Source organism: Chiroxiphia lanceolata, chromosome 5, assembly GCF_009829145.1.
Source record: "Chiroxiphia lanceolata isolate bChiLan1 chromosome 5, bChiLan1.pri, whole genome shotgun sequence".
In the NCBI taxonomy this organism is placed as follows: domain Eukaryota; kingdom Metazoa; phylum Chordata; class Aves; order Passeriformes; family Pipridae; genus Chiroxiphia; species Chiroxiphia lanceolata.
In genome coordinates, this window is record NC_045641.1 from 29,092,806 (window position 1) to 29,112,031 (window position 19,226).

Below are 19,226 nucleotides of genomic sequence, written 5' to 3' on the forward strand. Positions count from 1 at the left end.
AAGGTTATTTTGATTTCTTGGCTCATTGCCATAATGAAATAGCATCTGTGAAAGAATGCACTCATATGTTACGTTCAACAGAATACTTATCAACTAAAATATTTTTAACATTTGAACTTAGTCTATTAGGATGGAGTTACTTACTCATGCAACTTTGATAACTAAAGGCAAATGTCTGTTTTTGTGGCTGACTTGCCTAAGCTGTATTTATCTATGTACCAGAATGTATCTTTTGACATGAAAATGTGAGACTTGGAACAAGATCCCTAAAATGCAGTTTTCTAGGCTTCGTTCCTGCAAATTAGTGAGTTTCTGCTTTGATTTTGCTGTATGTGTTCTTTCTATAGTTAAATATCTGCAGGTGCTTCAGTGGATCAAGCCTTTGGCTCTCATATACCTGTTTGGTTTTTTATTTATTTTTTTTCTCCTTGATATTTAAGCACGAAAAGAAAACAGAATGTTTTGGATGTATAAAATCAAGCAATTCTGTCTTTTGGTTTTATTTATAAACCTGTTAAGTGCTTATAAGTGATCTTAAATAGTTCTCTGGATTCAATCATTAAACTGATTAGTCATAGTTTTTGTAATATAATTCTCATACTTTACTTTCTATACAGACATTATTGTATTACAGAGGTAAAACACTGGCATTTTCAAACATAAATCACACACTCATAGAGCTAACACTGCACATCATTGTAGGAATTCAGCATCAGATGCATTTCACTGAACTTTTTGGTTGTTTTTGTTGGGAATTGCCAGACCTGGTTGCCTGGGAGAGGTGAACCTTCAGCTCATTTGTGCCTGCAGTGATGCTCAGCAGCTCCCACAGTTCATGCACACATCTGTTAATGTAGGCTGGCCACCTACATCAGCAGCTAGCCAGCCACAGCAGTCACAAACAGGAACAGCCCCAACAGCCTCATCCTGTCTAACTGGTCGGGATGAAAGCCTGTTAGTGGAAAGCACGTGTGCATACTTAGGTGTGGACCCCTCCCGGAGCTGGCCTTAGGTCCTTAGCCTGCTCTGACCTGGCCCTGGATCCCCAGGTGTCCCAGCTGCTGCCAACAGCGGTACCAGTACCTGCTCCCAAGCCTCTTACTGCTGGCTAGTCCATGGCTGCTGGCAATCACACACTGGCACATGCTCTGCACCTACACCATGCATACCTACGGCAGCTTCCACAGCTTCTCTGTGGGTTCATGGTCTCATCCTAGTGGTGGCATTTGCACCTCCATACACACATATGCACACAGAATAGGGACTCCTTCAACCAGGAAATTAATCAGAGATGGAATTTAATAAGAAAACAGAACATTTTGGTGATCACACCAGACAAGTGTAGTGACCACACACTCACGATTTGCAACCAGGCCCTCTTGTCTGTCCCCTTTACCTGTCCATCTTCCCACCTATTTTCCTCCTTAATGCACCTTGATTTAATTTAAGTGCAATCATGAGATCAATATTCTTTCTTAGTAGCATGGGAAAATGTGATTGTTTGTGTCTGTCCCGTGTTGTGGGTTTGGCACAGGGGTTTATCTGAATGCTATTCTGGTGGTGGTACACGTCCTTGTGTCCCCCCTTGCTGACTAAGTTAAGAGAGATTTCTGTAGATGCTGTGTGCTTCTGAATCTCTACTGGGGTTGATAGAGAACATATGTATGAAAAGTATCAATGGACAATTAGCAGGCAAGAAACTAAGCTTTCAAAAGAAATGGTTGTTTTTCTCCCCCCGCCGAAAATCTGAAGACTACAGAAACAGTACTTTAGTTGTGTATAATGAAAACAATACAATGAAACCATCATTTGTCTTTTAAAATCTTCAGAATACAACTAAGTCTACCTCATGAGTGAGTATCCTTGAAAAGCAGTCTTTAAAATACAGAGGATCTTTGAAATGAAACCTGTATAAAATGCCGGTGTGTCTCACCAATAGCTATTCTGAAGTCTATAAGCTTAAAACCAAAAGCCACAAATAATGTATTATTCCAAAATTCACCAGTGAATTCTAGTAAACATTTAGTTGATTTTCCTTTTTTCTCCTTTTTGCAGCTGCTAGTCTGATTTGAACTGTTTATTCACAGGATGAAAGAGATGTTTTTAAGCATTCTCAACAGTTCCAAGTGATTGATGTAAATTTAAAAAAAGCTAGTCTGATTTAAAGAGAGTTGCTAGGAAACATGCAGTTTGAAGATGAAATCTCCCACTGAGCTTGTCTTTGGCTGTACAATAGGAAGTAAGTTATAGGCTATCCAGACTTACAGATTATATAGATAAACTGTTAAATTTTCATGTATATAAATACATCTGTTGTCAACATATTGCATACACAATTCATTCCCAGGTCTTCATTTACTGATGAATAACAAGGTATTACTGAATTCAAGAAAATGTGAAAATCGGATAGAAATTGCCAAGAACACGATAAAGATTTTCATACAGTCTCATTTCATTTTTCTGAAATATAAAATGATTTTTTTCTTATAAATGGACCTTTTTCAGAATTAATTCCAAGATGATGTTCTGAGTAGTCTGTTTTTCTCTTTTAGAAACTTTAAAAAAAGTTAAAACTCCAAAAGATAATAGCAAATATACACTTAATTTTACTGGAGAAGTAATGGGTTTTGTCCCTTCAAAGCTGTTGGACGAAGTAACCTAAAAATCGGCATTATTATGAAAGGATGCCCAGTTTCAATAGTGGATGTGTTATTTGTATTTATGGCTGATTTTTTTTCATGCTTGTTTTAGACACTTGGGTGCGTTTGATTATCTTAAAGTGAAACTACTTCAACTTTAAGACATAAGCAGAAGCTACTTGTATGTATAGAAACAGAGTAGGATGCTGTTCTGTGTGATGCTCAGTACATGGCAGGAGGTTTATTGATTTTTGTTTGCTGAAATATTTTACCAGGTAATGCAGCAAAGCTTTACAACATGCTTTCAGAAAACTGAGTAATGCCTGTGAGTTATGGCAGTAGCTGCTTATTTATTACTTCTTATTTATTACATTTGAAGAAGAACAACCAGTTGCTGATAGAGCAAATGGTGGGAAAAGGGACATGGAGCACTGGCTGCCTGACCCTTTGCTGCTGACATGATGATTAAAGACAGTGTTTAAATACCACTAAACAACACTTCATGATCTGAAGATATTTCACAACAAAACTTATTTTGCAGTTCAGTGACTTAAGTAACTAAGCTGTATTAATAATTAATAGTAAAGGTGAGCTTGTTGAGCTTACCACAAATTAGAAGATGCCTATTTTTCCTAAAAAAATATGGTTTTAATAGCATTACCAGATGACTCTTCATTGCAGAGTTGTTAATTAACTGCAAGATGAGATAGGTGTGTGACTGATGTAAAACCCTTGTAGGGAAGAGAATTAATGTTAATTCATAATGAATCTGTGGATGCAAATAAAAGAAATAAGACATCTTATTAAATGCACGAACTATCTGGCAGGAAAAAATAACAGAAACACAAAAGAGAGTGAAATAATGAAAATGGGAAGCATAATATAGCAGGCAAGAAAAGTCCCATATGACTTCTTAATTGCCAAACAAAAAAGCCAAAGTGCCTACTGAGCAATGGACTGAAGAAGTTGCTGATTCCTGAGGTCTGAATTCTTTGATGTGTAAATATAAAGGCACTAGGAGAGTTAAATTCACAGTGTGATGAACTACCAGCATGTCGTCCTACTTGAAAAAATGGTGCATTACAAAATTGCCACAGAAAGCAAACATCTGACAGTTAGGTTGCCCATTGATATCCCTGGTACCTGCTGCTTCACATAACAATCTTCTGCAAATGTATTTGATGGTTTTGTCTTTTGTTATAGGTGCTATATTTTCTGGCTTTGTAGAATAGGCACTATTTCTTTCAAGTGCAGAAGGCATGTCTCGCAAAGGAATTTATTGTCTTTTTGGTGCTTGATTCTTGGAGAGAAGTCACAACTTCCAAAGAAGGAGGCAAGGAGGGGAAAAATAGGTAACTTAGCCAGAGTATGTTGTGGATCATCACTTTGCCAGGGTGTTAGATCTTTTAAGTCTCTCTCCTCATCGACATGAGGGTTAAAGTGCAAAAGAGGGTGCAAAGAATAAATTTACAAATATTTGTAAAAGAACAGAAGTTTTTTACAGCACTCCAAAGTTAAGGTTACCTACTGAAACTTTGACCAAGCCCTGTATAACCCTGGAGTCCTCACAGGTTCACAGAATCAATAAGATTGGAAGGAACCACAATGGGTTTTCTGGTCCAACCTCCCTGCTTAAGCAGGTTCATCCTGGAGCACGTGGAACAGAATTACATCCAGATGGCTCTTGAATAGTTAAAAATACTGGGCCCAGTATTGAACCTTGGGGGACACCATCAGTGACAAGCCTCCAGCTAGAGCCTGCGCCACTGACTGCAACCATCTGAGATCTGCTGTTTAGCCAGTTCTCAATCCACCTCACCATCCACTCATCCAGTCTGTACTTCCTGACTTTGCCTAGGAGGATATTGTGTAAGACAGTGTTGAAAGCCTTGCTGAAGTCAAGGTAGACAATACTCACTGCTCTCCCCTCATCCATCCAGGTAATTATTTCATTGTAGAAGGCAATCAGATTGGTCAAACATGACATACCTTTAGTGAATCCATGCTGACTTCTCCTGGTCACCTTCTTGTCAGCCATGTGGATAGAGATGACCTCCAGAATGAGGTGCTCTACCACTTTTCCGGAGATTGAGGTGAATCTGACTGGTTCCTTGGGGCCTCCTTCTTGCCTTTTTGAAGACCAGGGAGACATCTGCTTTTTTCCACTCCTCAGGCACTTCTCCTGATCACCACGACCTTTCAAAGATGTTTGTGAGCAGCAGCATCATGGTGTCCACCAGCTCTCTCAGAGTGTCCTCTTGTTACCAGGGGCCCCCCTTACATTTAGGAATGGGCCCACATCGTCCTTTGTGTCCATTTTGTTAATATTTGAAGAAGCCCTTCTTGTTTTCCTTGACATCCTTGTCCAGATTTAATTCCAGATGAAATTAAATTCCTCATCACCTCCAAGATACTGTTTTTTCGTGTGTTCTAGTTAATGTTTATTAAGTAAAATTACAGAGCAGGTTGAATTGCCCAGTAGTGGTAAAATCACTTGTTAATTTAGCCTGTTTAAATGTATTAATGAACTGATTCTGGGTTTGAGGGGGTTTTTATTTGTTTAGCACCTGTAAGCAGTAGAAAAAAAATGAATAATTGGCAGGGGGAGAAATTAGACTGCACTTTGCTCCAACTTCATGCTTCTTTGTTGTTATTGCACATTGTCCTTGAAATTGTAAATTCTGTTCAAAAAGAGTATCTTATATATGGGCTATCAAATTGATGTACTTCTTAGCTGGATTTCATTCATTTGAAATGGGGAGAGTAGCTATATTCTTTATTGAATGAAGTGGAAAATATTAGAAGCACAACTGTTGGTGATAGACTGTTTGGGCCAGTGGACAGTATTGTGGGCAGTGAATTTGAAATTCCATTTCCACTTGAACAAATCTGTCAAAATCAAAAATTTTAATTCTAGAAATCACAAGGAAATGAAGTGTTTCTACAAGCCTTTATGAGGGGAACTAAAGTCACTTTTGGACATGTAAGAGAGAGACAGCTAACATCTAAAATTTTCTGTAGATGCAGCAGTGCTGTAAGAGCAGGACTGACTTGGAACTTTACTTACAGCAGTCTCAGAGAACTGAAACGAGATAAATCTGTGCAGTGTCGAGGAACTTGACTGTCATCACTTTTCCAGTAATAAAGAAAGCTAGTAAATTCCAGTGGCTAAAATATTGGCTTCAAGTAAAGGGGTTGTGGGTGATGACTGAGAAGCCAGACTTTTGAATAAGATGTAGTGCCCTTTTTAGTGGCACAGTTCAACCTAGAATGCCAAAACTTGTTGATTGATCACAACATTAGATTGCAAAGACCAAAATAGTAGAAAAGGACAAAGGGTGATACAATAAATAATATGCAGTGTACATAATTACTTTTATAATTCAAGAGTTTCTTAGTAATTCTAAGTACTGAGCAACTAATAAGATTTACGAGGGGTTACTTATCATAGCAAAAATGCCAGCTCTGGCAAGAAAATAAAGTTAACGAACAACTGTATGCTTACAAAAAATCACTAAAAGAGTGATACAAAACACTAATTAGGCTGAAGTATTGTGTTACCCCTAAAAGTCTTTGATTATAACTTGTCACTCTGTTAATTTACTAGTGAATTGTTGCAATTATATATATTCATGTTTTGAAAAAGGATAGAGAACCACAGATTTCTTCTAGATTGTTGCATCTATTTATAGTCTAATCTGGATGGAATCTCTACCAATTCTAAATCTTGAATATCTATAATTATCATAATATGCCAGGAAGTGAAAATCATAACAAGCATCTTGATTTACCTCTCCTAGCTAAGTGTACCATGCCAGAGCTCTTAAACACTTTCCTCTACTCCCTCTTTTCCTGTTCAGCACTTGGGGCTCCTTAGAGGAGCCCTGAGTGGATGTTGGGGCCAGACACAATAATCACTCTGAAAGCCTCAGCAAGGGAGGTTCAGGGAAGATCTTACCAGGGCAGATGTCTAGATTTACTGACAGAAGAAACTGCTAATTCTTGTGCTCCTTTATCTACCTACATCTCTTTTGCTTTCCCTCTCTGCCTTTCTTTCTGACTGACCTTCTGGGTTGGTTTATTGTTTCCATCCTTCCCCACATCACTTACATGTCCCATGTGACATCCCTCCCCTCTGTAATGTTGAGATCTATTTCTTTGTCTCCTCTTCACCCCTTCAACATTCCCCAGTGTTGCTCTGCTTTACCTTGTCTGTCCCTGTCCCTTGATTTCAAATCTGGCAGGTTATGTAGCCTGTTTGCACTGCCTTCGATTTTACAATCTCTATTCAGCTGACTTTTATTGCCTGCTGTTTGTAATTTCTTTTTGTGTCTAAATATCTAAATGTGTAAATACTTTATGTCCTTACAAAACCACGATGTCATCAACATGTTTGGATTTAGCAGAGAAGTGATGGAAACACTGTCTGTTTTCATAGCTGTAAAATAGCTGTCTTTTTCTCCTTAATGAATGCTGAAGTGCACTGAAAACCTGAAGAAAGCCACACACAATATGACAGCAAATGTAGACATTTTCCTAAGGTGCATTTAGAGAGATTAAAGAATCCTTACAATTGGCTAGTATAGAGAGGCAGGTCTGTCCTTGTGTCCTGGGAACACCTCATCCTAATGAAGCATTACGAGACGCTGCAAGCCTCCAAAAGCATTCTGGCAGGTCCCTGTGTGCAAAACTGAATGTGCTTCTTATTCAGCAGTCATTGCCCCAGTTTTTTCCCACTTCCTTTGGGAGGATTGCACTCCAGATAGCTCACTAGAAGTTGGTTTTTTGGATCTAACAAGGCAGAGGCTCTGTAGAGGTGACTGGCTCTTTTGGGAAACTGAACAGTCAACAGGGACCTAAATGTGTTAATGCATATTACGTAGTAATTAAACATGACACAGTTGCAGTTAAATGCCTGTCCATTTTATTACATATTTTTAAAATGTCTTACTTGTTTGCTAAAATTATAGTGCTTTGTTTTGAGAAAAGGGTAGTGTACCGTGCAGACTGAAAGGAGTATGTCTAGGTATGTAGTCACTCTGTTTTTACAGGGGAGAAAATTGAATCATACTGATGACTGAATCATTGTTCAGGAATGATTTTTCCTTAGGCAGCAATATCCTTCTCACTCCGCAAAGAAAAAGAGTAGAGAGCTGTAAAGCAAGAGTCAGTAGGTAGTGCTACCTGGGCACTGCAGCCCACGGTGCTACCTCCAGCACCAGTGCTGCTACCTCAGATATGCCTGGACTCCTCCTGGGCCAGCTGGGTGCTAGCACATCATATACAGCCATACCACCTCACACATACAGACAATAACCTGCATGCTGTCTCATTTCATAGCAGGCAGTTCTGCCAAAATTCAGCAGAGCGATGTGAAAAGCCTCACTTCTCACCCCCCAAGCTGAGATGAATCAGGAGGGATGACTGTGCTATATATACAGAAACCACTCAGCCAAAACAAGTGAGAGCGGGGAAAGCATTTAAATCCTGGCAGGGTGGATATTTTCATATCTGAATAAAATGAGGTATTTATAGCATTTACTGACACAATTTTTATTTACTGTAGTTGGAACCGTTGTTCAAACCCTCTTTTTTCTGAGCCAGCAGAAAGGGATTTTTTGAGAGCTGGAGGACATTTTTACTTTCCGAAATTGAAACTGAATTCTGCAAAACAGAGGGAGGAGGGATCTTCCACCTATGACTGTAATGTCAGAGAATACAGTTCTCTTAACAGTCTGTCTATACATTTGAACACAGTTATCATCACCATGAGCTGCTGTGTAATTACTGTTGTTCCCAACAAAGTTCCAGTTTCATTGCTGTTTAACTATGTGCATTTATTTCAGCATAACTATGCAGTTTTACTCATGTCACTTGGAAATAAATGTTACAGTGTCATATCACAAGGATGTGATAGCCAGGATATGGCTGCTGGAAAAGAGTATGAAGCCATTTCTTGATCTACCCTAGCACTGTCTTCTGGAAAAGACATACCTTGGTCATTTAAAGTAGATGCCTGAAATAGTTGTGAATATCCTTTGTGTGACAGAGTCTGAAGAAACTTTAGTGCCACTAGAAGTGGGAAGATAAAGATGTTTGGTAAATTCTTCCCCTTGGATCCAGCTACAGTAAGCATATCCATTTGTTGATGATGCAAGAGCCTTTTTCCAGGGAATATTTCTAAATAAATCTTAGTTCCAGGGTTCGCTGTTTAACTCTTGTCTGTGTTTTCCTGAGCACAGTTTTTACGTAACAGCCATGATCTTAGGATCATGGCAACTAATAGTTTTGAACGTTTTGTTGAGGATTTAATATGCTAAAAAAAAAGGAAGAAATGTGACATGCAACAGCTCCTGTAATTTCTGAGCGAAATTATTCTCTTGTGATATTTCTTGCAGTTTTCCTACACTATATTTTATCAAAACACCATGAAACACTCTTCTAAGGAAAGTTCACTGTTTGAGGAATGTTCAAATGAGTGTCTTAGCATTATTCTGAGAAAGAGGGGACAACAGTAAGGCCCCAGTGGCCATGTTCCTAGCCACCTCAAGGAGAGACATGAGACACAGGCACTGTGGCAGGCATGTCTGGCAGCAGCTTAGACCAGAGGCTCTCTGTAATCAGGGCAGCAATATCCCAAGCGTACTTTGGGAGTAAAATATGTTTGTGCTTGTGCTTTGTAATTCAAAACTGCCCCTTTCTTGGGGTTGGAGGTGGGAAAGAGGGCAGTTTTGAAACTAGATCTAAGATATTGGGATTTTGGAAAAACAGAACAATTAAGTAAAAATTTTGACATGAAAAGAGCAAGAGTCACAGTAAAAGGTAGAAGCCACTGTCAGAGCAGTACTTGGCATGGGAGGCTGGAAAGCAGTAGCACTGAGATTACACCTTGCAAAAAGTGACAATGCCATATTAGAATCATTTAGGTTGAAAAGACCTCTTGAGATCATCAGGTCCAACCACTACCCCAGTGCTGCTCAAGTCCACCACTAAACCGTGTCCCTAACTGCCACATCTGCATGTCTTTTTTTTGGCAGGGACCATGTCCCAGGATGCATGTAACTGGAGGGTGTTTAAATATGTATAATTGTATTTTATAATGAAATAGTAACAAAACGAACATTCCTAGAGGAATGGATGATATTGACATGTACCTGAGATACAGAATTCTGTCAGTGAAGTTCTTAACCAGTGCTACAGCAGAACAAATCAAGAAGTAAGAACAAGGTGTGATGGATATAAAGGATGCATTTATATATTCATGTCAAGAAATCCATTAAACAAAACAGAGAATTCCATGCTGCAAACATGATGACACGTTACCCTAAAGAAATAGATAATAGTCACCATCAAGAAACAAAAGGCAAGCAAATTATTCTGATTGAAAGAAGTAAAAAATCTTACAGAAATATTCTGAAAAATTATTTCTAAAATCTTATAATATTCAAAAGAAGCTGCATGATTTTTTAACTTGGTTTTATTTTATATACAGGCAGAGTTTCTCCCATAGGGAAAAGAGAAAACTTTGAATACAACATTGCAATAATGCTTATATGCAGCATTTAAAAGAAAACTCAAAAAAATTAATACTGTCCTTTCAGAGGATCATTAATTATATATTAAAGATTTAAAATAATTATATACTAGACAAAACACATGAATTCTGAAAGAGATTACTTCAGTTTCACTGTAGTCTTCTTTTTACAGACTTTGAAATCATGAATTGTAATGTAGTATTTATTTAGATGAAGGAGGATAGAATCTGGAAAATGAGTGTGAAAAAGGATGTTCATTTTTAACATTTACCATATTACTATCACTGGAGCGTCTGAAACTGTGCACTCTGAATAATAGAGATAATTAATTTGATCCAGCAAATTTGATAATGCATTTATTATTCAAAAGACTGTATCCTAAATTAACTTTTAAGTATTCAGTTTAGATATGTAATCTGACAGGTCAAATGTGATACCAGATAAAGCCTTATGTCAGAATTATTCACTTTCTTCTTTCTTTGTAACAGGTATTTTTAGCTCTCTGAATGATGGTATTGCAGTGGACAGTTTCTTCTGAGATAATGGCTGAACAGAAGATAACTGTTTGGTTCTTCATCTGTCATCTTATTACACCCTCTTTTGTCATCTCTCTAGCAGGTAAGATGACCTCCTGTTTTAATTCATTAAGCTAACTGGTCTTAGTTTTATGTGTTTCAAGGCCAGTTAGACTGTATGGCTTTAATTTATTTGTGCAGTTACAATGAATTACTAAATGTGAAAGATGAAACTGGAAGAAAGCGTACTTATTAGAATGGATGCCGTAATAAAAAGTTTATGAAAAGACAGATCTGGACTTCAGATCTGTTCTTTTCTGTTCTAATTTAGTATATGGAATTAAATATTTTTCTAGATTATAAAAATTGTATCAACTGTCTATTGCTCACAGATGATCAACATGTATAGAATAACGAAAACATTCCCATAAGAAGAGGCACTAAACACAAAATTCTGTAATATAGACCATTTCTAAAATTCACAAATTTTCACCAGCCCAATGTAGTGGTAGTTTTCATAATACAGTGGGGTAATTCTCCATATTCTGATTTTAATTTTTAATTACAAATTTTAAAATGTTTCATAAATAGAGATGGGACCATAAATATTAAAACATTCTGGAGTCATATTTCTAACATCTAAAATTACAGAGATGTTTGCAGCTGAAAATTTAGTTCCATTTTAAGAGATAGAAAGAGGACTTTGGAAAGGTGAAATTCAGGATTAAAATCTAGTTTCTGTCCAGCTGTTTCAAACAACTTTGAGATTTGTAAAACTTTTTTCAGATTTCCATGCCAATTTCAATGAATGCTGATTTTTAATTACTCTGATGAATTGTACTGCCAGCATAACCAGAACATACACGAAATATTGACCAATATTTGAAAGTGCAAATATTGTATACTAGTATTTTGGTTGTTTTCAAGGTAGGCTTTAGATCCTTCCCTACTTTTGAGGGTCATAGGCTTGCTTAACCTGGCGTACCATTTCAGGCACTGCCTCAGTTTCACTAACATGAGACCATATTGTTTATTATTGAGTCAAAAAATCTGAATAATACTGTGGTGTAAGCTCATTGCCATTAAGAAATTACCATATAGCTCACAGGAATGCTTTCTGGTTTTGTGGGAACACTACTTTATTCTATGAAGATTTTGCATGTTGTTCTTTATGTGAGTTCAGTGGAGGATTTTCTGATGCCTAATAAAAGTCAGTAGCTTCACAATGTATTTATTGTGAGTTTCAAGGGGTTTTTTCCTTTGTTAAGATATGAGGCTTGCTGATAGCACCAAAATTAAAACCTTAAACTCAGACTTTAACTCAGCAATTGGCTTTTCCTGAAAGTAAAAAAAAAAAAAAAAAAGCCTGTCAACTGCTATCAGTAATGTTAAAATGTGATTTTGCTCTGGACTTGTTGACATCAAACAAAACAATCAGCTGCAGTAGCAAAGCAAGTGCTGGACACTGATGCATCAAAGAATTGAGTCAATCACTGAAGAACAAATGTTCGGTTAATTTCTTAACATGCAGGGCCAAATGATTAATGTTATTGTGTATTCTGCACATTGCAGTTGTGCTTAGAAACCAAAAACCTTGGCACCAGAATGTACCTCCTGGCAGGTGCCCTCAGAGTGATGTGGGAAGGTTTCGTGCTGTGAGGGTCACGAGTAAGTGACATAGGAAGAACAAAGAGGGCTGTGATGGTATCGCATGCACTTTGAGTACACACTGATACTGTCATAGCAACATTTGTTTGATCTTTCACACATGATACTATCAAGGGGAATGCTGGCAATGTCAAGAGTAATGGAGAACGTGTGAATCGGGGATGGTTTTTGAGTAAAGATCACGAGTTTCCATTTAAATAATATGACACACCAAGTCCCCAAGTGAAGAGACAAGTTGACTGGGAACAGATGTTGAAAGCAGAATATTTAAAAAGTTTCTTTAGCGCCTTTTAACAAATCACAGTGTTTCTCTAGAAGTATATTTGGCTCACTTTGCCTTCTGTGGTGCTGCGCCCACAGTTCTAGGTAGTTCTACCCTGTAAGTTGTCTTTGGCAAACTGATCGGTGACTCTGTAGTCAAGGTTTTTGCAATCCGTAGTTCCTAAACAGACCTTTTATATTAACTGCTCTGGACTGAGAAAACCGATAGCTTCCAGATACAATGTCTTTTGAGATGTCTCACCCTGTGGTCTTCCCCAAGTTCAAAGATATCAGCCAAAAAACCTGAAAGTGTTCAGAATTCACCCATTTGATTGAATATCGAGAGCTTTCAGAATTTAACAGCTAGAATTATTGGGGAAACAAGGATCTAGGGACCTGAAGCTGCACTGACTTGGGCCTGAAGTGGTGACAGGCCTTCTGAAACTCTCTAAGCTGGTTTTATCTGTTTTCAAATTGATCTTTTTCCTGCTGCAGAAAATTCTAAAAAAAATCCCAAACTGAAATACATGGATTTTATAGAAATTTGGAGTTTGCTTTGGAGTAAACACCTTGAATTTTTATCTGTTTCATGGTAATCAGAGGCAGAAGTTGAGAATTGTTGCAATGACTGGCCGTTTCCCATCAGTGGGGAATGTGCACTTACTTTACTGAAGGGAAGCAAATATTACATCAATCAGTGCCTCAGAGGTTTAGGCAGAAGATCATCTTCTGCAATGTGGCAGGAGCAGTATTTATTTTCCAGGTAAATTATTGCTTGAAATGTAGTCTTGCAGATATAAACTGGTGAAAAAGCCGTAAATAGTTTGGTCTTTCACTTACTGATAGAACAGACTGTTATAATAAGGATTGCTTTTCAGAGTGCACTTTGAGTAGTGGAAGGCAAACGAGAGTAGCAAGTCATTCCCTAGCGAACATGTCAATGATTGTCAGTCCACTGCCAAAAAAAGTTATTTCATGCCTATTACCAAGAATATTTGACTTTTCTCCTCCTCCCCCTGACATTTCTCCAACGTTCTTCCAGGTTACCTTTGACTCCCCATTAGATTCATGTCCTATTGCTAAGTCTGAATTTTAAACTTTTCTTTCATCTGCCACTTGCCATATAATTCAGTGAACTGAAGTGTATCTTCACTTGGGATAATAATCTTGCACCAAAAGAATTAAGACTATTTTTCAGCTGCAACCTATTTCGTTCTTCCGAAAGACTAATTAAAAGCTGTAAAGACCCTATACTTTATTGTGCTTAATGAATAGTTGATTACATTTGGCTATGAGAGGAATCAGTAGTGAAAAATGTTCCTCTGATAATTTATTTCACTTCAAACAGTTCTACTTTTTACTTTGGGATTCGATAGTGCAGCGCCAGACAGTACCTGAGTTTGGGTCACATCAGGCCTTAGAAGGCAGCTTGTCACTCTGGTGACTCTTCTGGATTGTGCAAAATGAAGTAATAGTCCAGGGTTAAAAACATAAAAAGCCTTTCTAATTTTTAGGCAGCCTAATGCCTTATTTCCAGAAATCATTAGAAACTCAGACTTCAGTGAAAGCTGGTAAAGCAAGAATGACAATGAGACACAGAGCCTCTCAGTACAGTGCAGTTGTTTCCATGAGTACATGAGGGTGCAATTAGACAGCATGCTGAATTTCTGAGTATGTTGCTCTTATTTCATATAAACTAAAAAGGTTTGTGTGGGGAGATTCTGTAGAATGATTACTGCACTTCAGCTTCATCCCTAATTTGCTGGACACTGTCTTTCCTATGAGATCAACCTCTTAGGCTCTTCAGTCACTTTTGAAGTTATAACACTTAGGTTTTTAAGTAGGAATCACCTAAATTATTTATGTATCTAATAGACTAATGAGAGTATGTTTACAAGTACAGTAATTGGTATTAGCTGGCATTCCTCTTGGCAGTATGAGAAGACAAGCAAACTGTCATTATTAGACAGAAGTGGAGAAACTTGCTCTGCCAAGGGCTGGAGCTTTTTATACTTGAAACTCACTGTAAAGGAGAAAGGACATCATTAACTAGGCGGCTCTTCAAGGTCTTCACAGACACATAGGAAATAGGACTAGTTCTCATGCTGTTTTCAGTCCAGAAAAGTAGAGGCAGTGTTCTCAAAGACAGTCTAAACTTTTCATATAATACGAAGTGGGACTACTTGAGTGGTTACCTCTTCTGTTTGAGTGCTGACTAGTTCATGGAAAATGATGTCCCTTCAGCCTCTTGATTACATACACTGGTACCTCTTCTCCAACACAAAGATGTAATCTTCTTTATAGACCACAAAATGCTATATCATGACTTTTTTTGACATGAATACATTTGCTGCTTCAGCACATAAAGCATCCCATGAATGCTCAGTGCAATTTTTCCCACATGACTGAGAGAAGTTAAAAAATGATCCAGCTCCCAAACCTTAAATTATTTATGGCTTGGACTTTTTCCAGAACAGTAGGTTCAAAAGTGCATGTTGTGAACTGAGGGTTAGAATCTACATATTTTACAGCTTTTTATCACAACATACAGCATTACTCACATTTGCTAAGGAGATATACTAATTTTCTTGTAAAAGAAGAAGTGGATGAATATACTTAATACCAGTTTACCTTATCTGTCATGTTCCTGCTTGGATCTTAGAAGACTAATTCATACTACTGCTGAGTGTCTGATATTCATAAAAAAAAATCACAGTGCTCAGAAAGGTGAAATCATGGAATTGCCCTGTTTATGTTCCAGAGAGGCTGGTAGAGATATTTTGGTTCATTCCCAGACCATCTAGTTTCTGAGCATGGGCTTCTCAGATACTAGTAGGTCCTTATTTCTCTGACATATTGAAAACAGTACAAGATCTAAATATGAAATGGTTTCTAGGCTTGCAGTGCTGATACAGAGCCTGACAACTTAGTTAAACTGATAATGAATGAATCCGTGGTTCTTATGTTCAGCATCCCTTAGCATTCAAGGTTAATCTAACTATGCACTGTGTCAGCAGATCTTTGTCCCTCTCTCCTGTGAAAATATGTAACTGCATACAACACTGTCAGGTAGATCAGTACTGACACCAAATGACTGTCTAGTGCAGCAACTTTTGGTTGCTAGGGAAATAGGTAGGTGTACAGCAAAGAGGAATAGAAAGAGAAGGAGAAGACTGATTAGAAAAATAGAGTTGTTAATTAAGATAATTTTATATCAGTGCACAGTGGGAGTGATGGGATCTTAAGGTTTTTCACCTGGTTTAGCTTCTTTCTGACATTGACCTTTGGAAAACTTTTCACTGTGACTTGCTGTCAATAGTTATGGCACCATTTGTAGTTTTTATAATTGATTCTTCTTCAGCAGAGAACTTGAATATGTGCTTAACATTACACTTATGCATAACCTTGTTCGTTTGGATCACCTTATATGCTTAAATTTTGTGATGTATAGGGTTCCTGAAAGAATATGAGAGACCTTTAATGAACTTAAATAAGTACTTTCAATGCTGTCTCATTATTATTTGCTTTAAGCAGACAGTATTACTGTTTCACCATTTCTAAGGATGAAGTTAAAGATTTTAGCGTTTCCAGCAGGAACTTTTGTAGCTATCCCTTACTAAAACTGTTACCATCTTTTTGTTGATAATATATTTCCTTTACAGTGGCATTATTAAATATTTAGCTATCAAAAACATTGCTAAACTTCTTACAATTATCTTCAAAATAAATTGTTCTATGTAGACTATCTGAAATGAAATTCATACGGTTTTGCCTTTTCCTTTTTAAAGCAAAATGGTAATTTCTTAGTTAAAGTATGCAATCTGTAGGTCTTGAAGAACATTCAAATTTTTCTCCCGTTGTTTTTCAGCACTCCCATCTAGTATATGGCGCTTTGGTCCTCTGATCTTGGATTTTTTTATTTACAGAAATGTTTGCAGGATTGGGGCCTTAGGATGCATCCACTGTATTTTCTGAATATATGGATCTGGAGGCATATTTAAGCCCCACATTTTACTGCCAGCCCTTCACTGTATTTCACTAACATGCAACATAGTTTCCTCTGTTTTTGCAAATGATAACTTACATGCTCATGTTTTTCTGTTTGACATGTGCCAGCAAGTTGTTCTTCCTGAGTAAAGCACTTCTTAAATGGTTCTGGATATGGAAGCACTTCTTAAATGGTTCTGGATATGGAAGCCCTTCTAGGAGCCTGAGTGCCCTAAGTACTGGTTAAGGGAATGCCTGCTCCATTTTGTTTATTCACCTGTTTCTCTAATTAAGATTTAATTATTTCTCTGGGGTTTTTTTTGTGATTTAATTTGAGGATTTAGTGAGATTAAAGACACTTTAGAGCAAAAAAGACAAATGTACAGATGGGCATCCATTAAAAATACCCTGGACATGATTCACACTATGGCAATGATTTCAGAGAAGTCACTTGCTCTTGATGTCCCATTTAGTCTAGTTTCCCAGTGAATTGCCACACAACTATATGTCCACCATTTCTGATGAATCACTTCATGCAAAAACTGTGTGGCAACATTCTATGTCAGTTATGACAATTCTGTTCTGAAACTAAATGGGTGTCACTTTTGTATGTTCCATTAAAAAAAAGAAATACTACCTTTATAAATAAGGAAAAACTTAAAATATTATTTTTACTCTTAAGTAAAGAATATTCCATAGCTCCTGCATGGAAATATAGGTTATAATTACCCTATAAGATAACATGGAAAGATATATCATGTAAAGTAAGAGTAAATATTATCTTACAAGGTTTTTTTCTTATTTCCATACTAGCCATACGAAGACAGAATGATGCACAAGTGTCCAGCGTGGTTTAGTGACCTGTATTTGAGAGACATTTGAGTAAATCACTAGAGAAGACTAATAGTAAAATTAAAGTATGCTATTCCTTTTAGTAATTTTCTGTTTTTTTCTAGTTTTCTGTATTCAGATTAGATAAAGAGTTGATTATGCAAAATGTAAGTATATTGAAAAGACAAATAGCACTCTCTACAAATAATTTAACTAAACAAATTGCAGGAATGGTCCATTTCAGGTTCTCTGCAAAACAGCATTTCAGACCAGTTATAAAATAGCTTCCTGTGTACTTGTGACAACTGTCCATGAGCAGAAGAATATATATTTGAAGCAGATATATTTGAATTATTGTGGTTGTTAAATGTTAACTGTGAAATAATGTGTAATTATTAGTAGCTGCATTTCCCAGTGAAAATAGTGGTCTTTTGTTCCCATTTGCATATTTTCTGCCATATGATACAGAAGTCTTGATTCAGATCGACATCTCTTTCCTTTTAAGTGTGTATTCCCTACCTGTGTAATACATATCAGCTTTGTGAGATCTTTCAAATATCAAGTCAGAATTTGTCTGCTATGTTGTTCAATTTATGCCAAATTTATACCTGTCGTGAGTAATTAGTATATTTAGAACAATACATGTAATTAATAAATTTTATAGAATTACATTAGGAAAATACTGAACTAATGAGAGGTGCACTCTATTAACAACAATTAGACTTTTGGAAATAAGGCACTTAGGTAGTAGTTCTTTCAGATGGTTCAGTTAATAAGACAACTTTTTGCCACGCTAAAGGTGGAAGACTATACCCCTGCTCTTATTCCACCCTTTGAACTGGCAAAGATCTTCATCAGGGAAAAAAAATCACTTCACTAAAGTGAAAGAAAACTAATCCAGAAAGCAAGAATTGAATAGATTTCCGCTCTCTTTAGCTTTAGCAACTACCTAAGAAATCAGACAAGCTCAAGCAGGAAAGGCCAGAAGGGAAATGATACTGCCCAGCTGCAAAGTGTCACTTAGAGAAAGATGACAGAACCACCTTCCAGAGGGAAAGGTTCTTATGCAGGATCTATGATCTCATCAGCTGAGAAGAGATTTTCTTGACCTTTGCAGAGAGTTCCTAATACATTTTGCACTGTTGTTGAAAGGTCTGAATCTTGTTTACAGAATTCACTGAAGAATGCCTCGAGTAGTCAGGTGCTTTTGCTTCAATTTAAAATATAAATCACAAGAAACGTACCCTAAACATAGGGTGTAAAGGTGTTTGGGAGGTCAGATGTTCCATCCTCTTGTCTAAAGCAGGACCAGAACAGATGAAATGTGCTTCTCATGTCATCCTCAGTTTGCCTAATACATCCATTTCTTTCGTCTTGCCCTACTTTTTTTTTTCCCCCTTTTTCATGTAGGCACAACTTCAGTGAAGTGATCCTTTTCCTTGTACTCTTCGTCTGCCCTTCCTCACTCTCCAAACTCGTCACACAGGTGTAGTACTCAAAGTGTGAACATTTCTTGCTGATGTTTTCACAACATCTTTCTCTTCTCTTTTCTCCCACTTACTGTTTCATGTCACTGGTCCAAACTCAGCTGGTGACTAGGTTTATTGGTTGCCACACCTGACATTCAATCTATGCAGATGTCAGCCAGACATCTGAAAACATTCATAATAGATTGCAGCAGAAGTGCCATTATAAAGCATATGTGGTAGGTGTGAGAAGCAGGCATTCACTCAGTATAATTAACAGTGCTGGCAGCATTAAAAATGTATGACATGAAATGCCTAAGTACT

The 19,226-nt window shown here is 37.3% G+C and overlaps 1 protein-coding gene across 1 annotated transcript in view; it reads left to right on the plus strand.

The window, feature by feature from the left end:
* CNTN1 (contactin 1) overlaps positions 1-19,226 on the plus strand; it is a 241,173-nt gene that overhangs the window by 142,452 nt on the left and 79,495 nt on the right. The window contains exon 3 of the mRNA XM_032688287.1: positions 10,663-10,792. Coding sequence (XP_032544178.1) covers positions 10,681-10,792 — 112 coding nt within the window. The 5' untranslated portion in view covers positions 10,663-10,680. The remainder of the gene's footprint in view (positions 1-10,662; positions 10,793-19,226) is intronic.